At 34.7% G+C, this 16659-nt stretch overlaps 2 protein-coding genes across 2 annotated transcripts; one reads left to right on the top strand and one right to left on the bottom strand.

Annotated features, from left to right (window-relative positions):
- The first annotated feature begins 3386 nt into the window (after positions 1-3386).
- Positions 3387-7719, top strand: LOC107858974 (putative E3 ubiquitin-protein ligase LIN). The gene is made up of 7 exons (XM_016703811.2): positions 3387-5008; positions 5112-5250; positions 5341-6314; positions 6401-6548; positions 6664-6915; positions 6999-7308; positions 7460-7719. The coding sequence occupies exons 1-7, from the start codon at positions 3954-3956 to the stop codon at positions 7597-7599; spliced, it is 3018 nt and encodes a 1005-aa protein (XP_016559297.2). The 5' UTR covers positions 3387-3953; the 3' UTR covers positions 7600-7719.
- Positions 7720-8787: 1068 nt separating this feature from the next.
- On the bottom strand, positions 8788-13753 carry LOC107858973 (protein argonaute 2). The gene is made up of 3 exons (XM_016703810.2): positions 13115-13753; positions 11325-12531; positions 8788-10671 (listed from the first exon to the last, which is right to left on the bottom strand). The coding sequence occupies exons 1-3, from the start codon at positions 13500-13502 to the stop codon at positions 9240-9242; spliced, it is 3027 nt and encodes a 1008-aa protein (XP_016559296.1). The 5' UTR covers positions 13503-13753; the 3' UTR covers positions 8788-9239.
- Between the last annotated feature and the right edge of the window lie 2906 nt (positions 13754-16659).

Genomic DNA, 16659 nt, shown 5'->3' with positions numbered 1-16659 from the left:
CATTTTGCTGAAATTTTCAATAATTGTATGCTCAAGAAATTGATTTCTGTAAAATTCAGAGTTCTGCAACTCGAAAAGCTATCAATCATTCAATGGTAACCATATAAGAGCCCACCCAAGTTCCAAAAAAGGAAATAATGAAGTGGCAAGAGCGCAAAGACAGATGCAAGAATTCCCAATCTTTCTATAAAAAGGAATCCTCAAATAATGTCATAGTTCGATTTTACTCGTCATTAATTTTTAATTTAATTTTTATTTTTATTTATTAATTTTTATTAATCAAGATAGATAAATATTTTTCTATTATACACTTAATTAATTACTTCTAGTAGTATTAGATTAATCAACCTTGTAATATATTTTAAGACTTTTTGAAGTTTCAAAAAATCAAATTAATAGTGTAAAAATTGATAAAGTATTTAAACCATTCATTAATTCATAAAAATATATTCCTATAACATGGAATATTTTAATTTAAAATATTATTCTTAAAAAATTTACGAGCATCTTTTATGCTCTAAAAAATAAATAAAGATACAAAAAATATAGTATAAATAACATAAATACCAATCCTTTTGGAAGTAATTACATTCTCTCCCATTTTTTTAATTACTTTACTCTCTCTCCTTATTAATATACATAACATAGCCGACATATACATAATATTCTGTATATATGTTAGGATTTTTGTAATATGTTTAGGGATCGGGATTTTTTGTAATATTGGAAACATAAGTTGTATACTTGTGTAATTTTTAGAAAAATATATTAGTGAAAATATTTGAAATTTCAACAAATATCAAAGTAGAAGATTCACTTAAACTGATTGAAGATTTAAAAATTGTTGAAGCCAGGGGAGATGAAGATCAAATACAAGCAGACGAGGATTCAAGGCAAAAGTTAAGCATGTTACAGAAGACGAAATTGATTTGAACAAATTTCTTAATGAAGGAGAAGAGACACTTTGTATTGTATCCATTGATATTTGAATCTCATTTTACTATAACATTTTTATAATGAAATATTTGTTGGGAAACTTCAAAATGTTAGTATAATGCAGAAGTTTAAATTGTTTTCCTTCAAATATTTTTACTACAATTTTACTAAAGAAAATATTTTTTTTGTTGGAATTCAATAAAAAAGAAGAAGAAGCATATGAACTATTCCTTAAGCGTAGAAGGCTGCTGCTTTACTCAATAAATGGTATTATTGAAATAAGAGAGAATTACTCCATCAATGTTGAAATTTGACTTTATTTAAACGTGGCACATAGGAGCAATATTGTAAAGTCATACTACCAATCATTATTTTTTAATAAATGTGTCGTCTCAATTTATGACGAGTAAAATCGAACGAAGAAAATAGTATTTTCTCTATTTTAAAATAATTAATTCTACTTTTAAATATATTTATTTTAATTTAATTATTCTTTTTATGAAATGAAAAGAATATTTTTTTAATACTATTTATCATTAAATATCTAACAAAATGTATAATATTTTTAAAACATAATTAATACGGTTAATAAATATTTTTTTTTTAAAGAGAGTGTCAAATCAACCAGGGCCAACTATTTTGAAACGGGGGAGTAAAGTGTACTCTTCGATTATCTTTATTTGTCCCGTATATTAAAAAATAATTATTTAATTTTATTTGTCCAATTTAAAAAACAAGAGATAATTTACCATTTTGTTCCTATGTTATCCTTGTTATTAATTAAGTGTTCTATTCATTTCTCAATATTAGATTATTTATAATTAACTGGGATAACATAGTAAAATTATGTTTTTATTTATTATTTCATCAATTCATTTTTACTTGTCTATTTTTTTATGCCACGAAAATTAAGAAAAAAATAAATGATAGGGATAATTTTACCATATTATTCTCTTGAATATAATAAATTTAATGCTTTAAAAAATACATTAGATAGTGAATGCACTTAATGCTAAGGGTTAAATGGACAAAAATAGATAAATTATTTATTTATTTTATAAAGAGGACAAATATTATTAGATATGTCAAAATAAAAAAGTGGACATATAAAAATGAATGGAGGAAATATTTGTTCAATATGAACAAGTAAAGATGGACGAAGAAAGTATTATACATTCAAATGAATAAATAATTGTGATTATAGATTCGATATAATTCAATAACTTTAATTCACATCTTGTATTTTTATAAATCATACTTTACGAACAAATAATTTAGTCATATTTCAGTAAATAACTAAAATTATAGTTCAAAGTTCATAAATTAAAATTCCAAACTCCACATCTGATGGTAAGAAACTGATTAAAGCAGTCAGCATTTTTGGGCAGACATTCTCTACAATGGTCCCAAAGTTTTCCCTTTAAAACTAATAATTTAATAATGATAGATTTTTTTTTTTCTTCTCTTAGTTTTGCCCTTTATACTATTAAAATTTTGCAATGTGGAAAGAAGGACTAGTTGACATATATCTGATCTTTGAAGAGGACCCCATGGAAAAATGCAGCTCATGTGCTCCTTCAGCTTCAAAACAAGCTGTTTTTTTGTCTCATACTTTGAGCAACCACATCTATGCTTTTAATATTTAATGAACCTAATATATGATATTTTTTTTATCCATAGCTCCCTAAATTTCCAACCACATTTTTTAACTTACACATCCCTTGGTTTTCCTTTTTTCAGATCAAGTGTGTTCATCCTTTCATGGAAATGAAAGTTTTATTACACTAAAGAAGATGCATCATTATCTCTCGTTATTCTTTTCTTTTTTAAAAATATATTTGGTGAATCATCGTAACACAATGGTTTTTCACAACTAAATTTGAGGACTTATGAAGAGAAAAGCAAAGTGAGAACATGTTATTGAAAATATTTTAATTTATATTGAGAAATTTAATTCTATGTTTGTTTCTATATCATTTCCAAGTGAGGCATTAATTTATTCATCTTAACATGAGGGTGAAGTAACTTATAAATATGTTTTGACTTTGGTAAACACTAAAAGTGTGTATAACTCAAAATAAATTAAAAGTCATAAGTTAGTCATCTCAAACTTATGATATTTTAGTTTACAAGTATTTTTTATTAAATCATGTCTTCTAGATTTCATCCCTAAGATTTTTGATAATATTTGGATTTGTCGATTTTCCTAAAACATACTAACTTCTAATTCTCTCTCTTTTCTATTTTCACAGTTGGCCTTTTTCATCAAAAAATAAAAATAAAAATACTTTTAAATTCATATTTTCCTGCAAATTACGTTAAGGACATTTCATTTATTTTACTAAGAAAGTGATATCACGTGTAAGAATATTTTTCAACACTATATTTCTCACCTCCTATCAACTTTTTGAGGTGAATGAGTTTTCAACCAAACACTTGCTGCTTCTAAAATTTCAAATATTGTACAAATCATATCTAATTTGAGGTTAGACTAATCTTTTCTTTTTTCCTTTCTAATGAAGTATGTTCTTGCCGTGTCCTTTGGGGGAAAAAGAAGTGACTTTTAACACAAGTAGTGTAACTGTTAGTGCCTAGTAAAGTTAACAAAATTATTGGAAAACCAGCCCATTGATTCTTGTCTTCATTTCTGTGGCTTTTATCAACCAGTTGTAATTGGGGTAGGGGGAATCGAGAGGGAATTACACGATGATGTGGAATTGAAACCTCACCGATAAGTAGATTTAAAATATAAAGAAGTAAACACACGGAGACGCAAAAGGGGTTCAACATTTTGCTATGCAACATAACAAATAACTGTAGCCATTTCTCAACGGTTTATTTTTCGTCAGAAAGGGGTTGGATGGACTCGTGAGCCCCCACCTGACTCCCCGTCGACAAGGTGAAAGTTCATGTAGACATGAGTTATTAAGATTCTTCCTTCTTTGTTTGTTTATCTTGTACAGTTCAGAAAGAATGTCACTGCACCATTTGTTCACAATCCAATCAACTTTATTCCAATGGCTTCTCTTCAAGAATTGCTAGCTGATGAAGGTTTTGAGAGTACCAAAAGAACACCTGCAAGAACTCACAGAAAAGTCAAGTTCAAAGACAGAGAGGAGTCAAGCATTGCTCTGCCTATTTACGTTTGCCATGACAGAAGATCATCCTTGGATTTCTCCAAGAACAAAACCCGAAGACAGTTTTCGACAACAACTTCTTCAGTCCACTCATCACAAAAATCCAATGTAAAGTCCACTCATGTTGTTGAAGGCAGTAATCCAAGAAGGGATGAGCCTGCTATTGATGAAATTGCTATTAGAGCAGTGGTTTCCATACTTAGTGGCTTTGTAGGACAGTATTCGAGGGACAGAGATTTTCGCGAAGCCATTAAGGAGAAATGCTACGCTTGTTTTGCGCGAAAGAAGAGTCATTCGGATAATGGGATTTTTGCAGATATAGAATTGGCCATTGAGAGCATAGAGAGATTAGCTGATAGCATTGATTACACTGAAAGGGGAGTTAAAGTGAAGTCTTTGCAATACTCCATTAGGCTATTGACAATTGTGGCATCTTTGGAGTCCAACAACTCTGGAAATGGCTCAACTTGTGGAATTCCCAATTCCAATCTCTCTGCTTGTGCACAGCTTTACTTATCTATCGTCTACAAGCTCGAAAAGAATGACAGAATTGCAGCTAGGCATCTCCTCCAGGTGTTTGTTGATTCACCATATCTTGCTCGGACACAATTGCTTCCTGAGCTTTGGGAGCATTTGTTTCTTCCTCACCTTCTTCATCTCAAGATTTGGCATACACAAGAGCTCGAAGTTCTCTCGAGTTCGGATTACGCTGATAAGGAGAAGCAGATGAAAGCGTTAAACAAGCTCTATAATGACCACATGGATAATGGTACAACAAAGTTTGCTCTTTACTATAAACAATGGCTCAAGGTTGGTGCCCAAGCCCCTGCTGTTCCTTCTGTACCTTTGCCTTCTAAAGTGGGATATTCGACTTCAAGACGACGTTCTATGGATTCTCTCACTTCCAATTCCTCCGTCAAGAACAACTCATCACTGTAAGTTTTACATATTTTGAGTTACAACTGACTGTAGAACTTTTTCTTTTTTATGTACCATATGATAGTTCTAAGCTTGAATGGTTTTTTCGTTATCCTGAAGATATCGTGCTGTATTTGGCCCGATCATGGAGAGGAAATCCATGGATGCTGCAAGAAATGGAATTTTGGACTATGAAGAGGAAGAAGAGGAGAAGATTTCAGCCATTGGAGATGACTTTAAGCAAGGCAATTATACTCCAGTGAGTGACCTTAGAATCCTTTACATATTACCTTTTGTTGATTCTTTAAAGGGTAAGATAAGAGTTCTAATAAATTCTCGACTTTGACAGAAAAAAGTAGTGGTTCATCGAAGATCATCCAGTCAAAGTAACAGAACCCCAAAACATGATCAGTGGGATCATACTCATAAAAGATCAGACCACTTCCGATTTTTCAATTGTCAAAGTGATCCTGTGGAGTGCTTGAGAGAAGGAAACAGTATTGGCAGTGTGTCCATCGGAAAGGAAGAAAAAATCATTCCTTCTGTTTCAAATGATCTAAGTAGAGCTATCTTTGCGATTTGCTCCTCGGATAGCTTAAGTGAGTGTGAACTGGCCATCCGTCTGGTGGCAAAATCTTGGCTTGATTCTCATGGAGATCCTGAGACTGCAAAGAGATTGTCTACAACTCCGGTGATCGAAGGAATTGTGAACGTTTTGTTTGCATCAGAAGATGATGAGATCTTGGAACTAGCCGTCTCAATCTTAGCAGAATTAGTCACTAGGAAAGAGACGAATGGGCAAATCATTCTGAACGCAGATCGACGGCTTCATATTTTCTTGAGACTATTGAGAAGTAGCAGCCTGTTTCTCAAGGCTGCAATTCTACTTTACCTAGTGCAGCCAAAGGCAAAACAGATGATATCAAGTGAGTGGATTCCATTAGTACTTCGAGTTTTGGAATTCGCGGATCAGTTGCAGACGTTATTCACAGTTCAACGTAATCCTCAAGAGGCAGCATATTACTTGCTTGATCAACTTCTTACTGGTTTTGACGAAGACAAGAATTTTGAAAATTGTAGGCAAGTCATTTCACTAGGGGGATTGAACTTGTTGCTCAGAAGAGTTGAAACAGGAGATGTCTCAGAAAAGAATAAAGTGGCTTCTGTAATGTATTATTGTGTTCAATCTGATGGAAGCTGTAGGCATTACCTTGCCAAGAACTTGAATAAAGATTGTCTTCTCCCCCTTCTTTTGCTTCAGAACCAACAAAATGCTCGCGGACATGTTTTTGCATTTCTAACGGAGCTTCTCTGCATTGACAAGTAAGCTTTTCTTGATTAGCTCTCATATGCAATCTTCTTCTTTTTCTTGCATATAAATGAACAAATAATTTTGCATGAAACAACAGGCAAATTCAAAGAATAGAATTCTTACGTGGTCTACTAAGTGGATGGGGAATGGTTAACCCCTTGCCCATTTTGCTGCTCTATCTCCAAAGAGCTCATCAAGAAGAACGCCCCATTGTCGCTGCCATATTGTTGCAGCTTGATCTTTTGGTAAGTCCGTTTTCATTGTATTATTATATGATTCAGAGAGACATTCGGAAGAGGGAAAGAAAAAATCCCCACATTCACAGAAAGAGATCCTCATTTAATTGCAGTCATGCTGCAGGGAGATCCAAACGAGTACAGTGTGTATAGACAAGAAGTAATAGAAGAAATGACAAAAGCCTTAGACTGTCAAGTATTCAACGAAAAAGTCCAAGTACAATCAGCCAGAGCTCTACTTATATTAGGGAGTTGTTTTTCCTATGCTGGACAGCCAGTAGTGGAGCAATGTCTGTTAAAAGAAGCAGGCTATGACGAAAACGCTGGGGATTCATATCTTGGCAAAAACTTCATCCTTAACAGCTACACGGACATGGTAAATTCCCCTTCTCATTGCCCTTTTTCCGTGTTGAACTTTAATCATAACTCGAATTCACCTAGTGGTTCAACTAAGTTCAGAATGAAGAGGAGGAGGCAACAAGAAATTGGCAAAGGAAAACAGCAATAGTGCTGCTTAACAGTGGAAACAAGAGGCTGTTTGCTGGTCTTGTAGATTCAATAGCCAATGGAATTCCCTGTTTAGGAAGAGCAAGCCTAGTTACTATCACCTGGATGAGCAATTTTTTCTGTTTCGTTGAAGATAAAAGAGTTCAATCTTTAATATATTCGGAGCTGATACCCGAGCTGATGAAGTTATTGAAGTACAATAATGCTATAGAAGAAAGAGTTCTTGCTTCACTTTCATTACTCAAACTGGCAAACAATTCAGGTATGGGATTTCGCAAGCTATACTAAATCTTAGCCTTAATAAAGTTGTATGCTCCACCATCATAAACACTCTAGCATTAGAGAAAACTGAAACTTCTTTCAACATTTTTCACGGAGTTTTGGTCTAATTGATTTTTTTTTTTTTCATTCAGATTATTTGGCAAAATTGTCTCCATTGGATAAGGAGCTAATAAGTGATCTACATAAACTCTCAGAAGTTACATGGACAGCAAAGGAGCTTATTTCAATTATTTCAAGAAGCTCAAGGCATCAGCAGCTTAATGTACCTTAACAATTTATTTTTTCTTCAGCACCTTAGTCATTCTACCTTGTACATGTCCATGATGCAAAGGATGTCTATATATTAGCTCTCCTTGAAGATAATTTTAGTAATAAATATTCTCAACCGCGATGCTGCTGCTTCTTTCTTGAGTATTCATTAACTTCAGTCGATTGCAAAGCGAGTATTGCCAAAGCCAAATCGACACAAAACACGCAGCAGTAGGCAACTGGTTGAGAGCATATTAAAGAATTTGACCAGTTTTGAGATTGATATGAATCATCCATATAAAATCGAAAGAATATCAGAAAGAAACAATGTAGTCTCAAAATCTTGTTTTCTTTGCTGTAAAAGATGTTAGCTAATCGAGCCAAGTGTTCTTCGCTTTTCCATTGCTATAAAGGTTACTAAAAGCCTTCACAAGGTGCTCAATTCTTCATTTTAGATGACCAGATACTTAGGCAAAGACTATAGAGACAGATGATGCCTGCAATTCTACAATACAAAAGCAGCAATTATTATATCACTGTAACTTTTGTTGCAAAACTTGAAAACAACATTGTAAAGTGAGGGTTTAAAGAATTTTCTGAGGATAAAACATTGAACTCGAAAGGCAGGCATATTATCTGGGGATTTTCCAAATGGAGTGCAACATCTGTTCATGTCTACATTTCATGACTGCTACTTTTGAAGGAGCAACAGCCTTTGTTCCTCGTTAAAAATAGATTAAAAATGACAATTGGACGTTCATGGAGCTCAATTGTAGTTTGATATATAATTATTACTCCCTCCGTCCCGTCCCCAATTTTCCAAGACAATTTTATTTTCCTTTTTTATCTTTAGTATTAATTATTTTTTCTTTAAATTAAAATATAAACATTATGTACGAGCAAAATAGGGCGGAGGGAGTATTTGAGAAGGAGCAATTTCAAAACAAACACTTGAAGTACATACCAGTTTGTCTCACAAAGCTTGGATACATATCCTTGGAAATGTTCCAAATTGCTCAAAATCTCACTTAAATAGTTAACACGTAAGAGTACCATAAGAAGCAAAAAGTCCTTTTCCGTGAAAAACCCTGTACAGCCTTTGTGACCTCCATTGTAAAACTTGCAGAATGTGATACTATGAGAGGTCAACACCTGGGTGGTCAATTTTCCCAGTAGTTCCACATTAAATGACAGATGAAGAGACATAATGTAGCACAAACACAAATACATTAAATGAAATTCAACTGCTGTCTCAGAATACATAATAAAACACATCACACAATATAAACACAGAGTACAGACAAACTTGGCAGTGACCTCCAGAGACCAAAGTAAAAAAACATAATCAAACGTCAAACCATTAACACCACAATGGACAAACTCACTCCCCAGAACTCACACCTCTGAAAGTGAGTACCATAGAAAATAAAAGACACGGCAGAAATAAAAGCAGCATGAAATCCCATTAGATTCACGCACAAACTCCTTTGCAAGGTTCGACAGAAAGGAGGTTCAAATGCGTTTGGAAATGGGCATCTCCAAAATGTAGACAACCATCTCCTTCCCAGTCTGAGAATGGTGAAGGAGACCAAAAAGCTTAGGGGTTTGTCATCTCAGACAGAAAGGTGCCTGCAATCAGGCACAACACGATGGTAGCTGTCATCAAACAAAAAACATTATGTTCTGCAGATCAGGGTGCAAATCATAAAATCTTTGTTCGAATGAGGCAGTTGATGAAGATGATGATGATGAAGCAGCATAGGATGAAGTTGTAGACCCCGGAGAGTGCATCTCCATAAGCACCTCTTGGAACATCCGTCCCCTGTAGGCAACAAGGTCTGCATAATAAACTGGTGGAACAAGCGAAACAGGTTTAGTGCACCGCGCGAAAGTGAAGCACATGTTGTATATAAGCTTTTGTAATCGATCAGAATTGAAACCGTTCTCATCCCATAGAACATGGTAGTGAGTTGGCTTGCTGGTACCCAACCCTCCAAAGTGGCTGCAAAGATAGAAGTCAAAATCAGATGGATGAACAATTATCGTGTCCACAACAGTACCCGGAGGCACATTCGCAGGACCGCCCTCGGGAAATAGTCGTGTATGGTGTCTCTTCTGAGCCACAACAAGAGTGATTGCTGGTTGATAGTGATTGTCGTATATAGCCTTTGCCAAATCAACCAGCTCTTCATTGAGTACCATATCAAATTGACCCTCACTCACACCATCACGGAAAACAACAATCCTGTTCGGTTTAACCGAGTTGAGTCGAGCATAAGCCTTAAGTAGGTCAGCACACATGCTTCCAAAATTCAGAATCTTCTCAGTCCTGTGCTCCTGAGGACAAACTCTAGCGGCATATCTATTAGCAGCTGGCCAGTTGACAGTGGCAACAACAGCTGCTATGGAAGGACATGTCACATTCCTTGCAGCAGGATGATTAACATCAGCTCCAATGAACATGACATTGTCTTCACCACCAAAATTAGGAAGTCTTTCCATAAGTTCCATATTGCTGCCTCCAAGTTTTGCATTAATCTTGATACTGAGGTTTGCAAGATATTGATCCTGTCCCTTGTTGACATTAGAAGACAAGCAACACTGGGTTACAACGCCAATTTTGGTCTCAGAGACCCACTTAAGATATTTGTATCCATTGTGCTTTGCTGCCATAACACAAATAATCATTTGAAGTCGCCCCTTACCTCTCTTGTCAGCTTCATTAACCACATCTTTTAGGAGATCCTCAACCTTACCAACGACAGAGAGTTCATTCATGCTGCCAAAATATTCTATGGAAGGTTCATCCATATTGATCCCCAACTTTCTGCACCGATCTCTCAATCTATAGACAAATTCATCAGCTCGTAGCCTAAAGTTGGGGTTGCGTTCTTTGGAGCTAAAATCTATCAATGCCCATCGCTGAAGCGCCTTGCCGTCCACCACAGATTTCCCAACAAGGTTCCATTGACATTTATCATTCACAGGAAGTCGACTTTGACCGCCTAACTTCAAATCAGGGGGAGGAAGAATACGGCCCGTAACACGGGTCATGTTCGTATCAACTCCAATCTCAAAATTACGGGTGATAGCCCTACAATATTCAAGTTAAAATTAGAAGAAAGTCTTTACCAAAAGTTGCTAATACCATATATTAGTATATCATCAACATATTCATGGTGGCATTGCATAGATGATGAATGGTTCAAACTCAAGTAATTTATGAAATGTCTACAGCAAGGAAAGAAATCCAACACAAGATTACAAAATTAACCCACACACAAATTAAATGACTACAACAACATCATACCCAGTGTATTTCCCACAAGGTGGGGTCTAGGGAGGGTGAAGCGTGCACGGTCCATACCCCTACCTCAGATGAAATAGAGAGCTAGGACAAATAACAATATAACAAACATAAAAACAAACATAAACGACTAAAAATGAGCAATAATTAACATGACAAGAGTTCCGGAATATAATTTCGTAACATTTCCACTTGTACTTCAAGGAGGGCATTTAAGCAATGAAGGAAACCCAAGACAAGAATTCAACCCATAGAATAACACGAGCAAATAATAGAACCAACATGATGAAAAGATCAACAAGCATCATAATTGACTAGAACTTGTAATGAGTATCACAAACATTACATTTCTAGGAGAAACGAAGAAATTCAAGAGGAAGCATCAAATTCTCAGAGTAGAACATATTAAGGTACAAAAGAAATTTAAGGAGTTCACATACCCGCACGGCCCATCTTCAGCCCGTACCATTTCACATATTGTCTCCCTTCTCTCTAGGGGTCGAGCTAGCGATATGTTCTTCAAAAACAAGGCTGTGTTTTTATCCAAATGCTCCTTAGGATACCGTTGTCCCTCGACCAATACACACAATTCCAACGGGACCTGGTTCTTCTTATCACCTTTTCCAAGCTCTACTGAAGGTAAATCTTTGTACCTAATCTCCCGCTGATATTTATCCCTGAAGTAGTCAACAAGAAAAACTTCCCTTGGGGGATCTTTTCCTTCTGGATCTACAAGGGGAAAAGTAAGATCACGAGTCTTTCGTTTAGTTAGCTCCTTAATAAGAAACTTCTGACTGGCACGACGATGAATTACTTTGACTTTCAAACCAACCAATGCATCACTTGCAACTTGCCATTTGTTTCCGAAATTATTATTTTCGGAAAATTCTCCAATATAATCCCTCAGAAAGTCTAGCACTGGCATAGGTTTCCTGAGTGCCAAAACTGAGTAATCTAAACACAATGCAAGCCCTCCAGATGTAGGCTTTAGGCTCTGCTGGAAACCTTTATATGCAGCAACCCCAAAGCCAAAATCATGTTCAGCCTGGTGCTCCTTAGAGTAGAAACAACGACCTACAGACACCCTGCACCTGGAAGGATTTTCTTTCATAACCAATTCCATTCCTTGTAGTACATCACGAGGAATATAGGACAGGTTTCCACTCAAATACTCTTTCAGCTTGCAAAGTTTTAATTCAGCAACAAACTTGATGGTAACGTCAAATGAACGTCCCCTAGCATCATCCCCATCAGAGCAATTCACAGTGAAACAGCCAGTAGGGAGTTGAACAGCACTGAAAATGTTCTTCTCACCATCATATGCAGTTTTATTAATGGGAAACTGAGCAGGATTATCCGCAGACAACTGTTCTCTTATCAAACGCAGATCAGACTTGTTTATTAACTTCCTCACAGGCCGATTCTCGCCAGCAAAGTTTTGTTTAATATCCACATCATAATGCATTATGGTAGTCTGGGGATTAAATCTAACAGGAAAATGATTAGCAAGCAGTCTAACTGACTTAACAGCAATTTTTCCAGTATCAGGTCGAGCAACAGGTACACGCTTTTCCATGTTACTTTTTGGAGGAGATGATGGATTCCGTTCCTTAATACTCAGGGACCCCAGATCAACTTGAACAGGATCTGTCCACAAAAATACAGTGCATTTTATCATTTGTGTACTTATGCAGACATAAAATAAAAGAACATACCATGTAAGAATGAATCAGTAACAACATCAAAAGCTATTTGCAGAAAACAAGTGAGCTGTGAGCCACAAAAAACAATCATTTCCATCTGACCAAGAATCTTAAAGCCAAACCATCACAACTAGCGGAGTTCGAACTTCTGTTGGTTATCAAACACCGATGTTTTAGTCACACAAAAAGAAGCCCCAAACTGATGATTAGTGATTTGAAACAGTATGACCAATGTAGCTAAAGGACAAAGCCAAATCCGCAACAATCAAATACCATCTCTAAAAATTGCTTTGGTTTTCTAAATGAAAGCAGATAGCAAGATATCAAGGCTCTCCAAATAAAGAGGGAAAATAAAAAAGAAAATCGAGGTTTGCTTCATAAGAAGCACTTGCAAATGAAAATTATTTACTTGGAGTCACATACATCATTTACACTATAACTCATCAGAGCAAGATCAAACTGTAATAGTACATATCTCAGCAAAACATATACTCTAAGTAACAAGAAAGAAAGGTGTGAGCTTATACCAGACGACTGAGGAGGAGGAGGAGGAGGCCGATGCACAACCTCCTGCTGAGGCTGCTGTTGTGCTGGCCTGGCCCAACCAGTACCGAAGCCGCCACGTTGGACAGGCTGGTTGACCCAAGTACCACCACGACCCGGATTCTGACTAACTGGATAGTTTTGACCTGCGGACTGATTGTACGGAGATCCACGAAACTGACCAGATCCCCCCCTTGGCTGGTTCCCCCATTGCTGTGGAGTCTGGGCCCCACCTCTTCCACCACCCATCTGGGGCCCACCCCTACCTCCACCACGGCCTTGTCCCTGTTCATAGTAACCACGTCCTTGTCCTTGTCCACGACCACGGTTACCTCCACCTCTGCCGCCGCTGCCTCCACCACGTCGATCCATTTTTTCTACTTACAACACTCAATTCTTTTACTAATTTTTTTCTGAGTAATAAAAAGATGAGAAATAATGATGTGCAGAATGTCTAGTTGTCAAGTTAAATAAGAGTGAAGACAGTGTGTAAGGTATAAAAGAGTAGAAGCTAAGGATAAGTTAAATGACGAAAAAGGGTTTAAAGAAGGGACAAAGAAAGGAGAAAATGGTAAAGTGATGGATAAGTACAGAATAAAGACTTGAAGGTCTCGTGGAAATGAGAAATGATCTTGATTATTCCAGAAACATCGATGAATCGTAGGAAAAAGATTATTTTTAGAAAATAATAAGAAAGTGAGAGGAAATGACGGATAAATTGATGCAAATTACCTTTTAATCCTATGGAGACCGTCATATATATAACTACTCTGGACGACAAAATAAGAATACACATTTTGTGTGTCTCCATTATTGTTGGGGTTGAGGGTAGTTTTGGTATTTAACGAATTGGATGGAGTAGTGGACAAGGAAAAGAAGGTTATTGGAAGTAGTGGACAAGGAAAAGAAGATTATTGGTGAAGAGTTATCAACTACTGCTTGACTTAGCATTGACTGCTGTAAGATTGAATATTAAAAGCAATAATGGACATAATTACATGAATTTAAACTTGGATTAGTTACATTAAACACGCATTTAATATGACTATCTCAAATACACCCATCACATTTGTCCCTTTATTTCGTTTTAGTTGGTCCTCTTTCTAAAAAAATATTTATTTTAATTTAATTATCTTTTTTTATGAAATCAAGAGTATTTTATTATGTTCTTCCAATACTACTCTCAATATTAAATAACTAAATAAAATATATTCACTCAAATTTATATTTTTACAGTATAATTAATAAGATTAATTTGGTAAAATAAATTCTTAATAAATACTTTTTTTTAAAGGAAGTGCAAAATAAAAAAGGACCAACTATTTTGAAATGGGAGAGTATATTCCGTATACTATGAAAATCCCTATAGACAAAACACAAATTTGAAACCTAAGTCAAGTAAATAAAATTTAATTTAATTTAAACATAATTTGAAGTAAAAAATAGATAAACAAAACAAAAATAAAATCTTATCGTATTTTGAAAACTAAAAATTAATAATTCCCCTAATAAAAATATTTGATTTTGTTATGACGTATCAATTCTTTTTAACATCGTGCTTTGATTTTGTTTTAAATAAGTATATTTTATATAAGTAACTTGAAAATGATTAAAAATAATTGGAGAGATTGTGCCATCCTATTCATTTGTTGACTTGCAATTTGCTTTACGGATTTTTTTTGATAAAGAAACAAAGAAAAGCATAGAAGGATTATTTGATGTTCAAATCATGTAAAAGCTTTCAAAAATAACTTATTTAAATTTATTTAGAATAAATAAAAACTGAAAGTTTTAAATACCTGAAAAGGAGTTCTTGAATTTTTTTTTTTACTGTCGAGTTTGCTGTGATAAATAATTCTATTCTTGAAGTAAGATATTTCTTCAAAATAAAAAGAATTCATGGGTGATATTTATATAGCAGAGAAGCATTTGAGTCCCACTGCAAATAAATTTATACCATATTTACTTTCCATCTATTATGGAAAAACTTTTAATTCATATTCCAAATAAGAAGTATCTTAAATATTTTCCATATTGACTTAAGGAAAACTTTTATTCATATTCCTAATAATTTCTTTAATTTTCTTCCATGACATCTATATTCCAAGTTCGTGATACATGCATATTGTCACTTGATTCATCAAATCTGATGTTTTTTTTTAAAAGATTTACCCGATATGCGATATATTTATTGAAATTTTGATTATTTGAATTTACATTGCGTAAGATTTATTATAAATTAAAAACATTCTCGAACATGTTTTTTTCATACTCAATTTGAACATGAAAAGTCAAGGGTGAAAAAATCTTATCCACTCACCACAATTCATAATTTATATAGATAAGTGTGACATACTTGTCTACCTGATTACGCATTATTATAAAAATATTAAAAATAATCAAAGTAGCATTGAAAAAGAAAGGCAACGTTAACAAAAAAAAAAAAAAAAAAAAGAGAAACTCATGCACTAAAACTTTCGCTATGCTTCGGGTGCAGGAAAGGAACCCATCACAATAACGTAGCGTAAAATATATGTAAAAGATATTTAATGAAAAATATGAAACTAATAAATAAGACATTTCCAAGGACTACTGTCCAAAGTACTAAAGACTACTTATACAAAAATATAGCGCCCCCAAAAAAGGGACGTTAGTACAAGTTTGCCTACTCTTAAAATCAAAATTTTGCTCATTAATTTATTCAACCATGGAAATTCAATGCAATAGATAAAATGAGCAGGTGGAAGGAATTATAAAGTTAGTATTTGGCTATAGATTTACAAGTATTTTTGGGAAGTTAGAACTGGATGAAGTTTGAATTGATTTGCAGACTCAACAAAGGGTCGTTTCATATGAGTAGGGATGGGTGTTCGATTCGATTTGTGAATTTTGATCGATTTTTCAATTTTCAATTTATCGAAATCGAATTGAAATAATTTTGGCTCAGTTCAATTTTTTTGCAACTTTGGTTCGATTTGATTCTTCAATTTGAATATCAAACGTGGGTTGTGGCGTCGAACGATAGTGAGAGATGAAGACGGTGATATTTAAAGTAGTACAGAATGTCTATTAACTTTAAACCTTTTTGTGATGTTTGCCAACTGCTCTGAGCTAAGCTTGAGTAGAACAACTTGATAGTTACTTACTGCTCAGCCAAACTTGAGATCGAAACAGGCAAAAGTGATCAGAACGTTGATTACCAGAAGCGGAAAGTTTGAGGCGATTAGGCGACGGCAATGAGAGGAGAGAGTGTGTGAGCGAGAGGCGGAAACTTTGAGAGTGTGTGACTACCCAATGACGGGATGGAATTAGGGTTGAGAGTTGGGGTAATAAATTATAGGAAAAATTACATAAACTAACAACCTTAAGATATTAATTATAATTAATAGTAATATTTTCTCAAAATTACAACTAATAACAAAATATAGCAATATTTTGCCTTTGTTAGGGGAAAGCGCGTGACTTGAACTCTTCTTTTTATCCATCCCCTTTTCACGCCAATTTATCAAATCCAGTTCCCTCTAATCTT

Source organism: Capsicum annuum, chromosome 2 (assembly GCF_002878395.1).
Source record: "Capsicum annuum cultivar UCD-10X-F1 chromosome 2, UCD10Xv1.1, whole genome shotgun sequence".
Taxonomy (NCBI): domain Eukaryota; kingdom Viridiplantae; phylum Streptophyta; class Magnoliopsida; order Solanales; family Solanaceae; genus Capsicum; species Capsicum annuum.
Note: the sequence above shows the minus strand (reverse complement) of the source record. Positions and strands in the feature narration are given on the sequence as shown.

Excerpts from the sequence above, each read along its gene's own strand:
- LOC107858974 (XM_016703811.2), top strand. The coding sequence starts at position 3,954 with ATGGCTTCTCTTCAAGAATTGCTAGCTGATGAAGGTTTTGAGAGTACC. Across the intron at positions 6,315-6,400 it reads GAGCTTCTCTGCATTGACAA|GCAAATTCAAAGAATAGAAT; the intron begins GTAAGCTTTTCT and ends ATGAAACAACAG. Across the intron at positions 7,309-7,459 it reads CAAACTGGCAAACAATTCAG|ATTATTTGGCAAAATTGTCT; the intron begins GTATGGGATTTC and ends TTTTTCATTCAG.
- LOC107858973 (XM_016703810.2), bottom strand. The coding sequence starts at position 13,502 with ATGGATCGACGTGGTGGAGGCAGCGGCGGCAGAGGTGGAGGTAACCGT. Across the intron at positions 12,532-13,114 it reads TCCTCCTCCTCAGTCGTCTG|ATCCTGTTCAAGTTGATCTG; the intron begins GTATAAGCTCAC and ends TTTTGTGGACAG. Across the intron at positions 10,672-11,324 it reads GCTGAAGATGGGCCGTGCGG|GGCTATCACCCGTAATTTTG; the intron begins GTATGTGAACTC and ends TGAATATTGTAG.